Raw genomic sequence first — 21,277 nt, 5'->3', positions numbered from 1 at the left:
GTTGGGCAACTCTTTTCCATATGTTTAAAAGACTTGGTAATGTTTATACAACAGGGCTGGAGCAGACCCTCCTTTTCTCACAGCAAAGCCTGATGCTTTTACTTTTTTACCAACAAGAGGTTCAGCAGTGTTATCTTTAGCATTTTGGGTCTGTCTGTGTAGGTCAGGTAGGAGGCTTAGTCTCTGAATTGTGGAGACTTCACTGATATCTAGGTGTCAGCTTTAGAAGCTGTTGCTGTTGATGCTTAGAGCAGTCCTACTGACTGCGAAGGTAACAAGCAGTCTGCAGTCCATCCTGCTAATTCTTCTGTGCTGCTGGCATTCTTAGTAGTTACTGTTTCAAATATACTCTGAGTGGTGGTCTAACAGCACTGGAGTAAAACATCAGTGTCTTGGGAGACATCAAGACTCATTTTCAACCCTAATCACTATATCATCTTCTGTCTGATGCCACACTATTCAGTGGATTAGCAAAATACTATATTGGTACAAATTACAAATTTATTTAGAATTTAACCCTTATACCATACAAGAACATACATATGTCAAAGAACGCTATTTTGGATTTTTATTTGTTCTGTGGAACTAATTCTGTGGTGGTGTTTTTTTCTTTATTCAGTTACTAGATGTTATTGTTCAGCTTTGGCACTCTGAGGCAGAATATACTTATATTTTCCATTTGTCTCATTGCTTTCTCTCATGCTGACTGAAAAAGCCTCCAAAACCAGTGACTAAATTGTGGACAGTGACATAATGGATTTGAGAAAAATGTGAATTTTAAGGGTTATTCCAATCTAGATGTGTTAAAGCCTGAGAAGATCTGGCAAAAGGTCAAACGTATGACAGGACCTTTAGTATAAATGAGTTAAAAAAATAAAATATATTTTAATATGTTTATCAAGAAACTTAAACTGTATTCTGTTGGACACCAGGACTGTTAAAGGAAATGGCACTTGAAACTTTACTCGAGATGTATACTTACATAAAACCCTGCAGATTATTTTGCCTTATAACAATTGGTATACCTCTAAGACTGGAGAACTATCTTAATCTTTTGCAACAGTTGATTGATGAGACCTGATAATATTTTTGTCACTTATTTTTAATAAATTACTTAATTGGCATTTCCTAGAATGAGACCCACTGTCACTTTTCTGAAAGCCATGTCCTCAGTCTACTAAAACAGATGCTTTGGGGTATGACTTCTAACTTTTGATTTCAGTATAGTATTTTCTGTGAGAAAATCTTGACTCAAAACTCTTCAGACAAGTGCAACTAAATGCTTAATACAGGTAGCTCATGGGGCTTCCTTTCCTCTCTATCATTTCTCCTGCTAATCTTTAGGCACTCTGTGAATCTGCTCTTCACACTCCTTATGACAGCTTGAAACTGGGCATGCTATCTGTTCTTTCCACGTTATCGGGGACCATTGCCATTAAGCAGTACTTCAGCAGTGCTCCAGGTAAGAAAACTAGATTAGATGATTGTCTTTGGCATTTCTAATGGATTGGCTACCCACTGATAATTAGTTTCATCTAAACACTTTGTAGCATATTCTTAAACTATTTTTGAACTTCAGAACGCTAGCTGAGAGTCAGTGTTCATCATATGTAAACTTAAAATGGGATAATACATACCCATAAATAATCATGGTCTAAGATTTTGTTCTGGATTTTGTGGGTAATATAGAATCATTTATGTTGGAAAAGACCTTAATATCACCAAGTCCAAACATTAACCTAAGAGTGCCAAGCCCATCACTAAACCATGTTCCTAAGCACCATATCTAATGTCTTTTAAATACCTCTAGGGCTGGTGACTTCACTTTCCTGGGCAGCCTGTTCCAATGTCTGACAACCCTTTCAGTGAAGAAATTTTTCCTAACATCCAATCTAAACCTCCTCTGGTGCAACTTGAGGCCATTTCCTCTTGCTGTATCTCTTCTTAATTAGGAGAAGAGACAGCGACCCACCTGGCTACAACCTCCTTTCAGGGAGTTGTAGGGAGTGATAAGGTCTCCCCTCAGCCTCCTCTTCTCCAGACTAGACAACCCCAGTTCCCTCAGCTGCTCCTCATAAGGCTTGTGCTCCAGACCCTTGACCAGCTTTGCCCTTCTCTGGACATGCTCCAGCACCTCAATGTCCTTCTTGTAGTGAGGGGCCCAAAACTGAACGCAGTACTCAAGGTGCAGCCTCAGCAGTGCTGAGTACAGTGGGACAGCAGTCCTGCTGGCCACATTATTTCTGATATACTATTTCTGATGTGCTATATGAAAGGATTTTTACCTTTGGGTCTTCAATTTTTCTTCATAAAATGAAGAAATGTAATGCCTCTCAAATGGTTGACCTGCATTTTGCTTAAGGTGCTTTAAAACCATGGATTTGCTTAGTTTTTGTGTAGTGTGAGAGTGGGCTGACATGTTACCCTGGCACAGTGAAGCTGTGCCACCCTTGTGAGAATGACCTGCTTCACCACCAGATGAACGTTTCTGCCTTGTGGCCGTATTCTGGAGAAATAAAAGTAGGTGTTTTAAAGTGATTCACGGTATCTTGCTCTTAAAGTGGTGATCATACTGTTTCTTTTTTCTTGGAAGCCAGACTGCCCTAATGAGTATTATGAACCCAACTACATGGGCTGCCGAAATGGAGAAAGACAGTACATCCTCTTCAGTCATTCTGACATGTCTTAATATATGCTCACCAACTTTTAAAATCAGATACAATATTTCTTAAGGCAGTATTTCTGAGTACCTGAAACATCAGCCTTTAGACCCAAATATTCTCTTATGTATGTCTTGTATAGTGTTCAGGAATGGAGGGAGAGCCTCTGTGTTGAGAGTAAGATATGTTTTTATCCTATCCTTTAAATATAAAAAAATTAATCCTAAGTCAATATTGATTTTTTTGCAGAAATGTACTCAAAGATCTGTGATGTAATTATGGACTGTCCTGTTTGCCTTGTCTTTAGGAACAGCAGCCACAACTGCAAGATCACTTGATTTAGTAAAACTAGCACAGGAGTGCTGTTACCATAATAACCGTGGCATTGCAGCTCATGGTGTGAGAATTCTGACTAATATATCAGCCTCTTGTCAGGAAAAAGGTAAATGAAAGTAAGGACAATGAAATGTGTCTATTTAGTCAGGCTTATGTGCTTCACGTGTGTTAACTGGTCTTGTCTGTGAACCTGTCTGTAAATTTGTTTGCTCCTTCATGCTGGTTAGGGAGAATGGGGACTATAATCTAGAAAATATTCTGTATGATTTTATGAACGGTTGGGAAGATTCCGTCTTTGCCTAATTTAGACAAAATTACTGGATGCAGTAGAACTTGTGCTAAATAAATGCTTGTCTTACCTTTGCTGTAAAACTAATGAGTTGTTTGTCAACCTTTTGAAAACTCTTTGCACAAAATCTATTGCAAAAGAATAACGGGGCATTTAGAAATCTTAGTTCGGAGATTTGTGTGCTCTACAAATGTCAGTTGCTGTGACTGCTGAATAGTTACCTGAGACATGGAATGGCAGAATTGTTTCTAAACAAAATAAGGTAAGGCAGAAGTATTGGGAAGATACTTATCTGTCATGTTTGCACTGGTATTGCAACCATTACACCAGTTATGGTCAGAAAACAGGGAACTAACTTACTGTATTTTTCTCTTAGATCTTCTGCCTTTGGAGCAAGATGCAGTTTTTGGCTTAGAGGCTCTTCTTGTTCTTTGTAGTCAAGATGACAGTCCAGGAGCTCAGGCAACCTTAAAGGTGACATTACTTTTGTCTTCCCCTAGCACAGCTGCAAATTATAGTAATGGCTTGTATAACAGAAAAGCTAGTGTGCACCAGATCCTTTCTGGTGTAAGCATAACATACTGGAAGTAAACGAAGGTTTTTCTATGTTTTGCCCATAATCAGTGGAAGAGAAAACTGAGCACAGTAGTGCAACTCCTCTCAGCTCTAGAGTAAGTTGATTTTTGTAGGTGAAAAAAGCATTCTTCAGAGGAACAGCTGCAATAAAAAACATGACCTTGAACATGGGGTGGAGGTATCTCTGGAGGGTGAAGAGAATCTTGGAGAGAACCTGCTTTTTGGAGATAGGGATGCAATGTACATGATTACAACACTCTTATAAACTATAATTTTTGTGTTCCCACTTAATAAGCTGCTATTAGTAATTTTATTTGTTTACCGGTAAAGGCTGCTGGTATGAAAAGGAAGATTTGAATGTGATATGTTTTTGTGCTGTAAGCTCAGGACAGACTCAGCCTTTTAAAAAAATCTCACTGTTTGTAGTGTACGTGGTTCTGAAAATACCAGATCTTCTATATTTCCGCCATCATACTTGCAGATAAGTGTCTGGCTTTTTAATTTTTAAGTAGACATTGTGTTTATTGTACCTGTTGATTGTGTGAATTGCAGATCACGTTAACTTGTATGGTGAAGCTGGTCAAGTGCCGTCCTCACCTGAGCCAGTCAGTAGTTGAATCCCTGCTGACCCAGTTACACAGTGCCCAGGACGCTGCTAGGATTCTCATGTGCCACTGTTTAGCAGCTATTGCCATGCAGCTGCCTGTCTTAGCAGATGGGATGCTAGGAGATCTAATGGACCTCTATAAATTAATTGGACGATCTACCACTGATAAAAAACAGGAACTCTTGGTAAGACCTTCTGGTAAATAGCTGCCTTTGTTAATAAAATCCATCCACATTAGTTTATATAGAATTTATCCATCAAGGGCTAAGCCATTTGCTATGTCCAAGTTAATGTGCTAGTCTGTAGCCACTATTTTCAGTTTTGCTTTTGACTATGCATGTCTGTTCAATGTTGAAATCTCATAGATGTAGCTGAACTATGCAGTGTATTCATTAGATTTTCCAGCAGATGGCACTGCTTAGACAAACCTAGCTATTGAAATTATTGAGGTACCTGTAAAATAATGGTTATAGAAAAACAAAATGGCAGTTAGCTCAATTTATGTATTGTCCTCTGCATGTGACATTTAATATACTATGAGATAAAAATGCTTTTATCACATCTATTTGGAAGTGAATTTGAATTTTAAGAAAAAAACTACAAGCTTCCTGTTAATTCATGTGGAGTTTATCTCTGGTAAAAGCCACAGTGAGATTCCTTGAATGAAAGTGACTTTTAATCTACAAGAAATACTTGGGTTGCCATAACTACTTAAAAGATATGACTGAAGTTCCTCAGTTAAAATATATATGTAATCTTCTATGTAGTTTTGAGTGTAAAATCAAGCAGATCACTTCTGGTAGTTTTGGAAACAGAATTGGCTTTTTTCTTGTTTTTGTTTAGTTCCTGAAATATAACTACCTTCCTCACTCCTACACCCTTCATTAGGTTTCTCTTGCCACAGTGATATTTGTTTCCAGTCAGAAAGCTTTATCTTCAGAAATCAAAACTGTTATTAAACAGCAGCTTGAGAATGCCTCCAATGGATGGACAGCTTACAGGATAGCCAGACAGGCTTCCAGAATGGTAAGCGAAAATACCTGGAGGAAAATGGTTTGGCATGGTTAGAAGGATGCTAGTGATTTTTTTGAACTGGAAAAAGTAAGGAAAATAGTAGGACTTGGGAGGAAGAAATGAAGGGGGAGGGTGGGAATAAAATTCCTTAATTCCCTGGAATGCCTGTTCAGATGTATGCTACTTAGGGCACCATCTTGTCAGGATGGTTTTTCATTTGGCTTTTGAAGTATTTGAGAAGGAAGTAATGACCTGATAGTTTCTTGAGTATATGCTTAATCTACATTGTAGACCTGTTCTTTAGATGGTGATACAATCCATCCTGATGTGTGCTTTTTCAATATGAAGAAAGGAAGAAAAAGATAGTTTCCACTTCCCTTCAGTAAAGTCACAGCTGGGGTTAGAATTATGTAGAAACCCTAGTATGAGATACTGAGTAAAAGTAAATTTTGATATTGTTTCTCATCTTGTTGAATTACCTTGTGTAAATAAGTACTATATTTTATACAGGCTGATATTTCCATAAAATAACATTAGTACTTTTATTGTTAAGATTGTGATGATCAAATGATTGCAAGAAGTTTCACTATTTCTGTTTTTTAAAGTAAGAGTAGTTCTGGAGACATTACTGTTCTGTATTTGTTCTGTAGAAACCCACAGCCTTCTTTCATGTCCCGTCTTAAAAACATTCTTGTCATTACAGGGTAACCATGATATGGCCAGAGAACTGTATCAAAGCCTGCTGACTCAAGTGGCTTCAGAACACTTCTACTTCTGGCTGAACAGCTTGAAGGAGTTCTCCCATGCAGAACAGTGTCTGACAGGTTTGCAGGAGGACAACTACAGCTCTGCACTCTCTTGCATTGCTGAGGCTTTAAAATCCTATCACAAAGGAATAGCGTCACTGACGGTAAGCACGGATCTTCTACTTGAGTGATGGTGTTTCTGTATACTGCAGCATGTCTGTTCTGTTTCTGTTCTTAAACCTATGAAAAGGTTTTAAAGATGTCTGACATCTGCCAGACTTCTTGAGGACTGCAGGGAAGAGCTAGTTCTATCACACTGCACCTTCAGAGAGAAGATTCTGTAGCTCAGCTAAGTGTGATTAGTAACTTCTTTTTTTTTGTCTTCCCCCCTCGTTTCCTGCCTTGATCAAATCATATATATGACAGATCTTTTTTAAAGCTGTGGTACTTAAAGTTTTCCACTCCTTGTCTTGGCTGAATAAATGCTGTTATAATAGTCAAGCTTGGAAATTTGTCTAAATTGACTGGTATATTCTTGAAATACAGAGAAGGATCACGTTGTCAAATACAAAGGCAACATGAACTCAGCAGGAGGGAGGAAGACAATGTGATCCTATGGAATCCTAACAACAAGGCAACACCAATTTAGAGGAGGGAGGACAACTCAGTCTTGTCAAATCAGCAGAATTCAGATGGTACCTGCTTTTATGCAAATATTTTGTTTCTCTGAAGTGGTAAAAATAGCAAGCAGCTGCTGTTTGTGATGTCTGAATGTAAACAAAAATATTAATGAATGTGGACCATGAGTTCTTACTGTCATGTTGCTGCTTAACAAAAGATGATCCAGCTTTACACAATACTTTCTTTCATGTTTTAGTTTCCATGAGGAAATCTACATAGTTTTCTGTATGTTGTTTGAATGAAGCTGCTTTTTTTAGTTACTAGTATGTCAGTGTCAGACAATTTAGATATTAATGTTTAATAAAGTTCAGATATTACTGTTCATTAAGCTGTCCCTGAATAAGCAGGAAGGATGTAAATTTTACACCTTTGTCCTCAGAAGGCTCCATAGTTCCTGAAGTATGTGTCTTGGCTGAGTGAATAAAGCTTTTAATTCATATCAAGATTTTTCTGATGTCTAGAAAATGTTGAGGGGGGTCCTCATCTGATTAGATATTAATATTTAATACAGGCAGGAAAATAAATTAAGTTGGTCATTGTGTGATTCAGTAATTTAATTAGCCTTTCCTTAGAGTTTGTTTTTTCTGTTGCAGGATTCCAGTCCTCGCTCTTCCTGCGTTGCATGTAGTGCTTTTCTGGGTGCAATACTTGTGGGTGGTTGTGGTCCAGAGGAGTAAATACTGGTTTTGGAGGGCTAGAGAAGAAATTAGGTTTTATTACTGAGTGTTACTGGCTTGTTGCATTGCTCTGGACAAATTCCTAACTGTGCTTGAGAGTATCAGCTGTAAAAGGAGCCACTCACAGCTTGCATCTACAGAACTCAGCTGCTCAAAGGGGAGCAAAGTGCCATAAAGTGCACATGATAGTCTTACTGCTGAAGACTCTTGGTGTCACTTCCCTCTGGCTTCAGCCTTACTGTTGCTGCTGTTTTGGTGTAGAGCATGACTCAGCACTGTTGGTACTGCAGACTGTTAGTGTGTATGATGAACACTGTGTAGCTGTCCACTTTGTAGCTGGAAGACACTGCTGGTAAATCTGTTGCAGGTGTTCAGTAAACCCAGTTTAGCAATGATGAAATACTCAGTGTCTGATCTTGTCAGAAAATTTCTCAATTCCTTCTTGATATACATGCAACTGTGTCTTGCATTGCAAAATGTTCTTTCATGTGAGTTAGTCCACTTAAGGAAAAAAAGTCCCATTACTTTATGGATGCGAAGTGGGAGGGGAGGGCAGGAACTTGTCAGAGTATATTGGCCACAGTCCACATCTGTCTCACTGTATGTGCTTGTATAGTTAGCAAAGGCTTTGAGCAGGACCTTCTGTTTCTGGCACAGAACATGCATCTCACTGGAAGCATTGTGCTTATTTTTCACTGCTGGTAATCTAGAGAAGGTACAGAACTTGAACAAAGCACTAGTATAACCATGAAGTAGTGCTGACTCCAAATACGTTGATAAGTGGTGGTGTTTGAAGAACTTGGCTGAGCTGAAGAACTTTCTGTCATTTTTGGAAAAGAATTGTAACTCATTTATTGCCCATGGCTGTCTGGGTAGCAGATAAGGTAAATTGCAGTATTAATGAGATAAGCCTTTATTTCCGTTTACAAGAATCAAGTCCAATTTGTGCTACTAAAAATGTCTGGATTTTCTGATATAACTACTGGTACTTTACTTTCTATAAAAGCATGTAGTCTCTGTAGAGCAATTACAGTGCACTGAGATGTCTTCCACAGAGGGTTTTCTGAAACCATTCATGTAGAATAAACTGGACAATTTCCATTCAAAATGGATTTTTTTACTTTCCCTTCTCCAAGGGCATTAAAGTGGTAGATCATAGAATCATAGAATGGTTTGGGTTGGAAGGGACATTAAAGATCATCTAGTTCCAACCCCCCCTGCCATGGGGCAGGGACACCCTCCACTAGACCAGGTTGCCCAAAGCCCCATCCAGCCTGGCCTTGAACACTTCCAGGGATGGGGCATCCACAACCTCTCTGGGCAACCTGTTCCAGTGCCTCACCACTCTAACAGTAAAGAATTTTTCTAACATCTAATCTAAATCGACCCTCCTTCAGCTTAAACCCATTACCCCTTGTCCTGTCACTACACTAAGGGCTAAAGAGCTCAAGTGATAGTCTTATTTCTTTGGTTGAAGTCTAGCTCAGTAGTTTAAAGTGGTTGCAGCTGGCTGATCTTTCCTCAGTTTAGTCAGTAGTGGGCCAGTTCTCAGATGGCATGATGTTTTGGGAGAAACTAGTTTATTCCTTTCCTGCTGGTAAAGAAATGGTTCTTAGTAAGGTTTTGGGATGGGTTATAACTTCTTGCTTCCAGAAGTGACCTTTTCTTAGGAATAAGAAGCACTAGGGAAGACATGCAGAGACTTTCATTCTCTGAGTAAGAGAAAGTCACAGTCCTTTGTTCTGCAGATGGCCTTTTCCCCCCTAAAGAAAAAAGTGTATACTGCTCAAAATCCACCAGTATAAGAAAAATAAATAGTGGATTTTTGGTTTAACTAGTATCAAATATTGAGTGCTGCAATTTACCCCCTCCTGGGTGTCCTCAACTGTCACAGATGCTCCTGTAACTTAGATAAGCTCTTAGGGAGCAAAGTTTGAGTCATATTTTCTAAATAATAGCAGCATGTCTGCCCTCCTGGAGTTTTGTTATTTACTGTTCTTAGTTGTCACTGAACTGTATCTCTGCCTTCATCAAATGCAGGATTCAGTCCTGTTGTAATGTTCCTGTCCATTTCACAGTTCCAAAAAAATCAGAGGTTATCACCCCTTCCTCTTGCTGCAGGTAACTTTAGCCAGTTCTTTCTCTTCTGGCTGATGCAGAGAACCACTTGTTCAGTCCTTTGTGTTTCTGTGTGCCTTTCAGTTCAGTGTGCTCTCTCTTATGGTAAGAGCTGTCCAGACTAATGTCATTTGAAGCCTGGTGGTTTGGCCCTGGAAAAAGAGGAAATAGGGCCCTAACAGCATTGTAACAGCTTAAGTCACATTTGTTACAAGTGTGATACATTTGAAATAATGTTTTGGTAATTACCTGACTTGTGTCCTTTATGTTCAGTATGACTTAAACTGAACAAATCTGTTAAATGCAGTTTTAAAAAAAGCAGCTTTTAGAATCGAACTGAAGGGTTCAGTTGTCTGAGACAGTTCAGTGACATTGCAAAGTTATTTTAGCATGTTTGCTTTTGACCTAGATTGCCAACATTCCTATTACTGTGTTTCAGGCTGCTAGCACACCACTTAATCCTCTGAGCTTTCAGTGTGGATTTGTGAAACTCAGGATTGACCTTCTGCAAGCTTTTTCTCAACTTATTTGTACCTGCAACAGCCTAAAAACAAGTCCACCACCAGCTATTGCCACAACAATTGCTATGACATCAGGAAATGATCTCCAAAGGTGTGGACGCATCTCTAACCAGGCATGTGTTCTTGTTCCACTCTTGTGCAGTTAATGACTCTAGTATTAATTTTCCTTTTCAGCAAACATATCTAACAAAAGAACTGAAAAGTGGTAGTGAAGAGTTTTGCTAAATAGTGGACCTTGGTTTTCACCTGTAGCTGTAAAAATGTCTGCCTATAGCAGGCCATGTTTTGAAGTTGAGCATGTACATACGTTTCCTCATATGTTCATACATACAGCTGCCAAGGACATGCGTGTAGTAAGCCACTCAATATACTCAACCTTGCAGCAAGACATTTCATGCCTTGTTTTGAAACACCTCAGATACTGTGATTACACTAAGGAGGAAAATATACTTTAGGATGGTATTACAACTCCTTTGGTGGGTGTTGGCAACTGACTTGATACTGTACAGAATACTAGGACAGTCTGCTTAAAATGCATGTAGTGTGCAAGAAAGAATCAGTGGGTAGTCCTTGAAAGACAGCAATTTGATTTACCAGTAGGGAATGGGGGGAGGTAGGTGGGGTTTTTATTTTGCTTTAACTTTTAACCTAAGGGAGGGTGTGTTGGTGCTGTGTTACAAGAAAAATATCATTTTAATGTATGGATAAATCTGTCACTTGGGTACTTTTTTTATCTGTGTGAAGAAGCAAGAGCTTTATATATTTTTGCCAGAGTACGTTGTTTTATTCCTTCAGCATTGTATGTTATAGTGTAGTGGTTTTCTGGATGTGGAGTTTTGATTTGATTTTTTTAACTAGTGACATTGTCTATGTAGATGAAACACTCAATGGAAGAATTCCGAAACCTGGCTACACGGTATGGAGATCTGTATCAGTCATCTTTTGATGCAGACTCAGCAACTCTGAGGAACGTAGAACTGTATCCTCTTAAAATCTTAGAATTTGTCCACTTTCCTTCTCATGTGGACAGCATGAAGCTTAACAATCCTCTTTTCTGTGCAGACTGACACAAAGTCATTTTGAAGCAGTAACATAAAAATTAGTTACTAATTGCTTGAAACCTATTTGGAAATAAATATTGTCATACTATTGGTTGGAACTACTTTATGAATAAGTTATGACACAAAAATTGCAACAACATAAAACTTGGGGTTTTCATGGTTCTTGCTCTGTTTACTAAAGGAGTAATAACTGTAGGATTACTTCACAAAAGCTAGAGAAATAAGGAAAAGTGCCAGTAAGTAGACTGCATTTCTTGGTTTAGGTGCCAATTTTCTAAGACTTAACTCCTTAATATTAATATCAGACAACAGCAGAGCTGCCTGTTGATTTCACATGCAATAGAAGCTCTGATTTTGGATCCAGAATCTGTAAGGTAAGTTTGATAGTTAACTTTCTACTCCTTTGCTATTTATTTCTAAATCCTTGGAGCTTTAAGCCTAGGAATTCAGAAATGTTCAGAAAGTTTCTCAGTAGACCCTTCTAACCCTACTCTGGGCAGTCTTGAGGACTTGTTGCTGCTGTGCTATGCTTGGCAGGCTAGGGACTGTGTTTTAGGTTCTGCATTTTATACTGATTTTGCTCTTGAGCACTATACTGTGCTTGTCTTAAATATAGACTTTCATTAAAAAACTTTTCATCTCTTTAGCCACCTATTTTAACTTGTGTCTTTCTGTTAGCTCCCATACCTACTGTTTACACTTGCAAGTGCACATTAGTTTCCTTCAGAGTCCTGAAAATATATGCACTAAATCAGTTTAAACTTTTTATGTAAATCCATCACCTCTGGCTCTTTAAGTGAACTTATACCCACATGTTGAAATACCTATTAATTGAATCACTCTTTAAAACTCTCAGGCTAAGATTAAATGGAAGACAATGTGGATAAACATCTCTTTAATTGTGTGATTTTATAACTGGAAATAAAAGTGAACATCTGAAGTGACTGTCCTACTCATTATGAATTAAGCATTGTTTAAAAGATGTATTAATCATACTTGTAAAAAGCATGAAGCTGTGGACTTTAAAACATTAGTTGTCTAGGAGATGGAGTTATATTCAAAATGTGAGATTATGAACTTCTAGATCTAGTTTTAACTCTGGCATTCTTGCTTTTCCTTGAGACTTTTAAAAACACTGCAGGTTAAAATAAAAGCTAGGGGAATTAAGCATGTAGAGTCTGCTAGACTTCTAACTGCTTCAAGTGAGAGAGGGTGGGCACAAAGTGGTAGATAAACTGTAGTTAAGAAAGGGTTTAACTGTAAAGGGTTAGTTTAAGGAAAAATAATTTTAAAAAGAGTAAACAGTTTGGAACAGCTATTTTTAATGGATTTTTAATGGATTTCAAGTTGTAACAGAAGATGGGCTTCCTTGGCCTGTTTGGGTGTGAGCTTCCCCGATTACAATGAGGAAAGTGTTAGATAAGATTTTTTTTTTTAGTTTCCAGGAATATAGCTCAAATGGAACAGCACATGTTGAGAGCGAATATGAAAGAAGAATGATGTCTGTATTTAATCATGTACTGGAAGAAGTGGAATCCCTCAACAGGAAGTATGCTCCTGTGTCTTACTTGGCAAGTAAAAGTTTTAAATGGATATTCTATACACAAAGGTTCCAAAAACTTGGCAACTCCATGGATCTCTGGTGGTCAAGAAACTGAAGAGCACACTTGGTTAATTAGCATTAACTGGCACAAATGGTCTCTACAGAGACTCATTACTTGGAAAATACTTCATATAAGGTTTTTTCTAAGACATCTGTAACCTTACTGGTCTGACTAAAAATAATGTTTAAAAATTCTGATACTGACTACTACAGCAGATGCTGATACCTAAAAGTAGTGTCAAGTTTGTCAGATCTCTTGCACTCAGATACTGAAGCTCATTCTCTTTGTTCATGCTGTTGTCATGAAGGAATTCTTCCTGCACCACACAGAGCTGTGGAGGGTCCAGCACTAGCCTAGCTTTGGTCACTGAGCTGTTGGCAGTTAATACTGTGTTTTGTGAGTATAGTGTTTCTCTTATCAATGCAGGTCATCAGAGAACACAATGTAAAGTGTGCTGAATGCAAACAGTGAGCTGATAACATACTCCTTTACAGGGCTAGTATGGTATGGTTTTCTCTTTTACTGTTAGTGAACACTATAAAGCTGAAGTGCATATTGATAGGAATAAGGTAGTCCATTTGTCATGGCTGGCATTTATTTGCCTTGTTTCTAAATTCAGTAGTCCTTACTGATTCCAAATAAAATAGAAGAATGAGTTTTGTAAAATGTAGCAAAGGTAAACCCTGTAAACTTAGTTGTTACTGGCTCCTTACCAATGCAGCTCTGACTTCAGTAGTGCTGCTTTGCTCATCTGAGCTGGAAGCATGGTATAGTGCAGTGGGGAAGGAAGGGTAGAAATGAGGCTTATAACTTAATTATTGCACTGCGTTAAGTTGTGGTAGATGCCAGTCTTATTTGCTTAGAGTGGAATTGTTATTTATTTGAGAGTTTGAATTTTTTGTGTACAAGTTTCAAGCAGATCCTGCTCTGCTGACTCTAACATTAGGACTGAAATTATTTAGATTTTTCTTTTTCTTGGTCTCCTTATTCTTTCCAGAGCAGAATATCTTCATAAAGGGCAGAACATAGACTAAATGTCGTCACTTTTGGCTGTTATCCTATGAATGTATCAATATATTTCTGGACAGTGGAAATTACTGCGGTTTCGGTACCTCAAGTGCGTATCTTATTCCTATGCTATGAATGATATTTGCTCTCAATTGTTTCGGCTCTGTTTCTTACAGCATACAGCTTGTCTGTGCAATGCTGTCATTGCATTGTTGAAGGTACCCCTTTCATTTCAAAGGTACTTTTTTCAAAAGCTGCAGTCTACAAGTATTAAGGTAAGTACTGCTCAAATGTGGCCTAAGTTTTTTTCTTTATAGAGTCTTTGCTTCGTGAGAAAAGCCTTACTGAGGGCACAAAGCTTCAGCATTTTTAGTGAAGATACTTGACTGCAAATAGCATCTGGGTTTATCTGTTAGGAATAACTTGAATAATATGTACATATGATCATTAGGAAAGAACCACTAGGCTTTGACTTAGGCAAGTAGGATTCAGTTCTTTGATTGCAAAGCCTTAAAGATAAAACCTAACCAGATTTTTTTGTTAATTGAGTCTGCAAAGCTAAATATTCATCTAGTCCTGGGAAGACAACTTTTAGAAATTTGTATTTTTCCTTTTCCTTATATTGGACAAAACCTAATATTTATCAACTGAGTAAGAATGGCTATACGTGACCTTCAGTGGTCATATTCTTACTTAAATGCTCCTTTTTTTCTGGGAGAAGCAAAAGCCTTAAGGCTTAATATTTACTCTTGCATTTTACTTCTCTGTTCAGCTCAGTATACTTACCTGTGGCTATTTTGTAGAAGATTTCTTCTGTTTCTTTTGAAGTGCAATTAATGAAACTGATATAAAGACAGTGTCTAGTATTGCTGATGATGCTTATTGATTATTATAGTCATGAGTTTTAGATATAAAATCTGTGTTTTCATTTGCTGGTTTCCCTACCAAACATCTCTCTGGAAATTTTTATATAAGGTGTTCTGTTTCATCCTTGAATTGTTTGCTTTTCTGGAGGCATAAAATTACATTTTGATTTGTTTTCTTGTTTCAGCTTGCTCTATCCCCATCTCCAAGGAACCCAGCAGAACCTATTGCGGTACAGAATAATCAGCAATTGGCCCTGAAGGTGGAAGGAGTGGTTCAGCATGGATCTAAACCAGGCCTTTTCCGTAAAATCCAATCAGTCTGTCTAAATGTCTCTTCAGTCCTGCAGAGCAAATCTGGACAAGACTATAAGGTATGGCTAGAGTAGAGCCAGGAGGAGTCTTAAGCTTTTTTGCTGTATTTTCCTGCTCTTTTGTTTGGCTCTGTTTAGCAGAATTTTCAGGTTGAAATGAATGGGGGGGTTCTGTAATCCTCACTCTTGACAGTTGACATTCAAGCACTGTCCAGAGCCAGGCATAGTGCATGGAAGGGATCTGGGACTTTAAGTCTGCTGTATGCTGATACCTTTATAGTAACAGCTTTTCCAAACAAAAGAGGCTTTGTGATATTTGGAACAAATCGTTAGTAATCTACTTGAGATCAAGAAAATTTAACCTAGGTATATATCATATGAAATGCCACAGGGGGTGGGGGGAAAAGCAGTAGATTATTCTCTACCACATAGGCTCTAAACTTCTTTATCCTCATGTCAGGGTTTTTTTGTTTATGGAAATCAGGAGGACAGGCTGTCCAAATTAAATAGCACCTGAAGAGATACACATTAAATTCAAGTCAACAGTTTCATCAAAGATTGCGTGTCTGAAGTTCAGGTTCTAATAACATGTGACATCTAGTGAAAGGCTTGTTTTGGTGAGGTTTGGGGTTGGGTTTTTTGTTTGTTTTTTTTAAGAGGGGGAAGGGAAAAAAGTTGGTTGCTTCTAAAATAACAGGACCAGGAAGGGTATAATGTTTGTCTGACTTGTATTACTCTGGAAAACTAGAACCTCAGGGAGAAAAAGACTTGTTAGCTACCTGCTTCTGTGAATAGATATATAAAACTCATTTGTCAATGAAAAAGCATGTCAGGCTGGCCCAAAAAGGCACATGCATTGGTTTAGGAAAATTGAGGACAAAGTCTTTTCTCTTTCCTCTCCTTTAAATGGAGAGCAGAAATCTTACTTTAACAGGCTTATATAAAATAGCATTTTAACCTACCATGTGTTCTCAGATTCCTATTGACAACATGACCAATGAAATGGAGCAGAGGGTGGAACCACACAACGACTACTTCAGCACTCAGTTTCTGTTAAACTTCGTGATACTTGGCACCCACAACATCACTGTAGAGTCCTCTGTAATAGATTCAAATGGTATTGTCTGGAAAACTGGGCCTAAAACAACTATTTTTGTTAAATCTCTTGAGGATCCATACTCCCAGCAGGTTCGTCTTCAGCAACAGCAAGGACAGCCACCATCACAGCAGCAGCAACAAAGAACAGCATACTCAAGGTTTTAGTTCCCAGAAGTGACTCTAACCTGGTCAATGGTGTTGCAGTTTTTCTTGGATGCTTTTTTGAAAGACCTACAATTTTAACCTTCTTCTAGAAAGTCTGATACCAATTTGTTGCTTTTTAAATTATCTGGGGTAAATTTGAACTTCATTCAGCAGAAGCAACTCTGTGCAAATTTGGACCTGTGCTTTTAATATAAGAACTTCTACCTGATCACTTCTGTTTACAAACCTGTTGCAATAGGCTCCACAAACTTTGATAGTAGGGGACACTAAGAGCTCTTTGACTAGTACTTTCTGTACTTTCTCTTTTTGGAGCACATAGGTTCTAATGTTAGGCTTACAGGACATCAGTAAACACTCTGACTAGTTAATACAGAACTGAGTGTAATACCAAGTCTGTATCTTTTAATTTGAAGGAATTGACAGGAATAGCCAGAGATATTTTTTCTGACATTTTAATAGCAAATTTTATTATTTGGCTGATGTATGTGTATTAATACATTTCATCAGCACTATTTAATGCATACATATGAAAGCAAAAAGTTGGAGCTCACTTCTCATACACAGTCATTGTAGAAGGAGGAGACTGCTTGAAGCGTTGCTGTCTGGGGAGTCTTAGAAAAGGCAGAATTTTACAGGTGGGAACAATGACCTTCTCAGATGATACAGAAATTATGATGTTATTTTTAAGTCTTCATGTATCTGTGTTTTGAAGTCTTTTTTTGTTAGTGTTTTGCTTGCTTTTTTTAACAGGGAAGTTAACTTGCAAGTTGTCATTCATTAACTGCTTTGTTTTTAAAAAAGGACTTATATAACAAACCTTTGTAATCTTGTGTACTCTTTAACCAATTTAGTAATCTTAATTGTTACTTTTTACAGAATAACTCAAATAATTTTGCCAATAGTAGCAAATGATTCAGAATAATTTTGGAAACATGCTGCTTTGTACATAGTTGCCATGCTTCCTTTGAGACATAAAAGGCTGAACTCTGTTTAGACTCTCAGGCAATAGATCATGTAACACATCTGTTACCTGGTCCTCATAAATTATCTCTGCTTATCACTTTTCAGGGAAGTAGGACCCACTTGAATGGGGAGGAAGAAGGATGGCACTTCTTACAGCCTTCAGTTTGTAAATGGTTTAATCCCTCTCATTGGAGCAGAAACTTCTGTTACTTTCTCAGTAAACTCCTAATATACTGTTATTTCTTCAAGTTGATTTCACTGTAGAAGCTGACTGGAGCTTGCAGAGCCTGCTTGCTTTATGTGCAGAGAATATGATAAGTTGTCATAAGCCTAGATTTCTTTGGCATAGCTGGATGAAGAATTGGTTTTGCTGTTTTTCCTGTAATAGTTGCTTAAGAAAAATCAACTTTCTTCCTCTTGGCTTGAGATTAACTAAAAAAAAAAAAGGAAGTGATCATGGTAGATTTCATAATATCTTGGTCAGGCTACAATCCTAAGCAGAAAAGATAATCAGGATGCAAGATGAAAGTGGACTCACAACTGGAGAAAAATTCACCAGCATCCTTCTTAAATCTCATTTTTATTTTGTGTAGGAGACAACTACCACTGCCCTTCAAACTGACTGAGGAAAGTGTTGGTTTCTGTCCCCACTTCTATGGTTTATATACTTAATTTTGTGTGTGTATATACATACACAGCTATGCATGCATACATGTACCTATAGCTACATACAGTTAATGGTCTAGAAGGAGATGGTTCACCTAGCATTGTGTGTGCAGTTTGTCACGTTGAAGGTCTGAATGAACTGTGGTTGGTTGGGCTTTTTCATTAAAGTTGTAGATTAGTATCTTAACCACAAAACACTGCTTATGTTGTAATGTAAAAGACTAAGAGGTCAAATAATTTTTTTTATCCTGCATAATGAATGTGTTTCTTGCTCTGTTATTGACCAATATGTTGCTGGAAACTTGTGATGGCAGCATTCCAAAATAACTTAGAAATGAAATGAAACTTCCACACTGGGGAGCAGACTTTTCTCCTAAGTCATATGATGTTCACAGTGCATAGCTAAACTTATGAGAAAGCCAGTAAAAAAAAAACTTATTCAGGGAAAGCCCTGACCTGGCCTGAGGTTTAATTGTCTGCAAGTCACTAAGATTAACCCTGCTGCAGTTGAAAAAATGTTCCTTTTCCAAATAAGTTTGTTCACCTGATCAGAGACCTGTAGAACTCCAGGAACCTGTATGAATTCTGGAGCTGGGTAAATAGTTACTGAAGTCTGAAAATCTGGATGCTAGGTATGGGAGATTGGGGTTAAGGGTAAATGTCTTCTGGAAAATGGCAAGTAGTATTTATTGGAAATTAGCTTGTATAGGAAGGTGGCTTGCTGTGCAAGTATCTGAATTTCTAACAATTTCTAAAGGATTTCTCATGCTGACTCATCTGCAGGTTAGTTATGTGTGCATGCTGATCAGGAAAGACCCTGGACCTGTCATTAAACTGTCATTTTATATAAGCACAGTGTTTTGTGTTATGTGGGGTTTGTAGTGAGGTTATTCTTTGGGTGTTTTTGTTTTCAAACATTGTATTTTTATTCCTAATACACTTGGCAAACAGGAACCAAGATTTTGGTAGAAATCAATGACTCAAAATACCCAGAGAGAAGTGAGGAAGGGTGTTACAGCAATGTACAGAAAGCTGCTGTTGGAACTATTAGTAGTGAATGTGATCCTTGACTATTAATAGAAGCAGGGAGGTTATCTTGAATCCTGCATTCTGTTTCTTTGTTGCACATCTCCAAGTACAGACACAAGAATGTAGAAAGTACTTCTGTGATATGGACCTGAGTTAAATCTCCTTAGTGTTCCTCAGTAAATAAAGCAGTAACTTGATCACTAAGCATAGTTGCAAACTGATAATGGAAGACTATTCAGATCTTTTCACTTACTGGCAAAAGAAAGAAAATATTCAGTGCCTAGGACACTGGTCTTAAGGCTGCTGCTAAGAATTCAGAAAGGTTTTTGCAGGCAGCTGCATCATAGTCTTAATCAGTATGATATGCTTTCATCTAGCTTTGATAAATTCTTGGGCTGGGGAAGGGTGGAGATGATCAAATTAAGATGACCAGAGGTATTCAAATATGTGCAGTTCTGCATTAAGCCAATAGTAATTGGTGCTTAAGCTCTAGAATTTAACCTGACTTCTCTGTGGATGATGTAGGTAGTTACACTCATACTTACTACTCACATTCTGGTGAACCTGTGATCAGATGTACCAGAAAGTGTCATTCCTAGATTCCTGGCTGACCTTTTTTGCTCAAGGCAATGTGAAACTCAATGGGTAGGAAAGGAATTTCCCCTGTTAAATCCTGCCTTCCTCTGGAGTTCAGAGTGTAATCTCCTCTTAAAGTCTTTTAAGTGTGTTTCATAAGTGACTCCTTGAAGTTGTGCTCATCATGGTTATTCGTGGCATCTTAGACTTCCCTTTCTTCACTTTTTTGTTTGCTTAGATAAGAACTCATTTTACCTGAGGATTGAAATGCCTTAATTTAGCTAAGCTTTCTGTATTTGATAGTGGATATATGTATGTCTTTGACTTAAATACTGTGAAACTGTATAGGAATTGGACAGGTCTAGAAGCAAGTACAATGGTCCTTTAAACATGCATAAACTTTTAAAACTGCTTTCTGCAGTGATGTCACAACTTTAGTTAAATTTATTTAAGGAACTGATAGGATTTGAATTATAGTGCATTTCTAAAATATCTTTTGAATGATGTTCAACATGTCTATATTTATATAGAATATATACACAAAACACAGCACGGAAGCATCTTGCCTTCAGAGTAGCTGTGTTTTTCTGGCTGTTGTCTTTCTGTTGGCCTGCAGTGCTTTGCTGTCTCCTTGGTCAGCATACTTACACATGTGCCCTTTTAATTGACAGCAGCTTCTCAAAACAATCTGTTCCTTTTGTCGCAGTCCAGGTGTAGTCAGGTATCTGCACTGTCCAAAGCAAGAGGGGGGAAAAAATAAAGGAGGGTAGAAGGGGGACTTAAGAGCCCTACCAGCTCACAAAGCTGTTCTGAGTTGAGTGGGGCCCAAGAACTGGTAGTTGTCTCTGCTTGACTGCTGTAACCCATTGTCCAGCTCTACTGGAGCTGCTCTTGCTTCACCCACAAAAGATGCCTCCAAGGACACCACCTTAGATGCTAAGCAAAAGGAGGAGTTATGCAGAAATTTGGCCTGTCAGCCTCCAAAGCAGAGCGTGATAGAGACAAAAGCACTTTTTGAAAGCAAGGGGGAAAAACAAGTGCTACATCTGCTTTTTTACATGATATGTTATGCAGTGTTGCAATTACCTTCTCCCCATGTGAATTTTTAAGCCAGGTACTGGTTTGTGTTCCTGGGAAACAAGCCTATTGTAGTGGTGACCCTAGATAGCTCCTGAGGTCTCTGTATGCCAAGAGACATCTCTGACAAACAGCAGCTGCTCAAACTCACCGTTGAAATCACAGATTACATGTATTTCAGTGAGCAGTCATCCCAGTTGTTTTGCACATTTAAAAGTTGCTCTTCGCTGATTGTCAGCATAGTGCTGAGAAATAGGAAGGATCTTCTTGGTGTTCTCGGTTTTTTTTAGGATAAAGTCTTTACCTCTTGGCCACCTCAAAGTAATGCTATCAAAATTAAGGACAGCTTGGCTGTATGTTAATGGAGTTTGCAGTTAGCCTCAGCCTCCTGATCCGAGGTAAGAAGAGCATTTGGTGAGTTTTGAGAAAAATCTTTCTCAGACTAGAAAAAGCATGTGGCAGTGTCTTATATTCTTGAGTCTACGGGATGACCTAGTAGAGCAGTCAAGGAGATAACTGCAGCTCTTCTGTTGTGTAGAAATAAAGCCTATGCCATGGCAATTTCACAGTCTTAAAAGCATCCCTTTTGTTAATGGATAGGGAGTCTTACATTCACATTACTTCAGAT

At 38.1% G+C, this 21,277-nt stretch overlaps 1 protein-coding gene across 1 annotated transcript in view; it reads left to right on the top strand.

The window, feature by feature from the left end:
• Nucleotides 1-18,817, top strand: part of INTS7 (integrator complex subunit 7) — a 28,865-nt gene extending 10,048 nt beyond the window's left edge. The window contains exons 8-20 of the mRNA XM_075749198.1: nt 1,345-1,462; nt 2,968-3,102; nt 3,662-3,759; nt 4,414-4,653; nt 5,357-5,494; nt 6,186-6,392; nt 10,144-10,338; nt 11,101-11,204; nt 11,592-11,660; nt 12,725-12,857; nt 14,075-14,173; nt 14,950-15,135; nt 16,051-18,817. Of these exons, the coding sequence (XP_075605313.1) occupies nt 1,345-1,462; nt 2,968-3,102; nt 3,662-3,759; nt 4,414-4,653; nt 5,357-5,494; nt 6,186-6,392; nt 10,144-10,338; nt 11,101-11,204; nt 11,592-11,660; nt 12,725-12,857; nt 14,075-14,173; nt 14,950-15,135; nt 16,051-16,338 (2,010 nt within the window). The 3' untranslated portion in view covers nt 16,339-18,817. The remainder of the gene's footprint in view (nt 1-1,344; nt 1,463-2,967; nt 3,103-3,661; nt 3,760-4,413; nt 4,654-5,356; nt 5,495-6,185; nt 6,393-10,143; nt 10,339-11,100; nt 11,205-11,591; nt 11,661-12,724; nt 12,858-14,074; nt 14,174-14,949; nt 15,136-16,050) is intronic.
• The last annotated feature ends 2,460 nt before the right edge of the window (nt 18,818-21,277 follow it).

The sequence above is a fragment of the Balearica regulorum genome, chromosome 3, assembly GCF_011004875.1.
Source record: "Balearica regulorum gibbericeps isolate bBalReg1 chromosome 3, bBalReg1.pri, whole genome shotgun sequence".
Taxonomy (NCBI): Eukaryota; Metazoa; Chordata; class Aves; order Gruiformes; family Gruidae; genus Balearica; species Balearica regulorum.
Note: the sequence above shows the minus strand (reverse complement) of the source record. Positions and strands in the feature narration are given on the sequence as shown.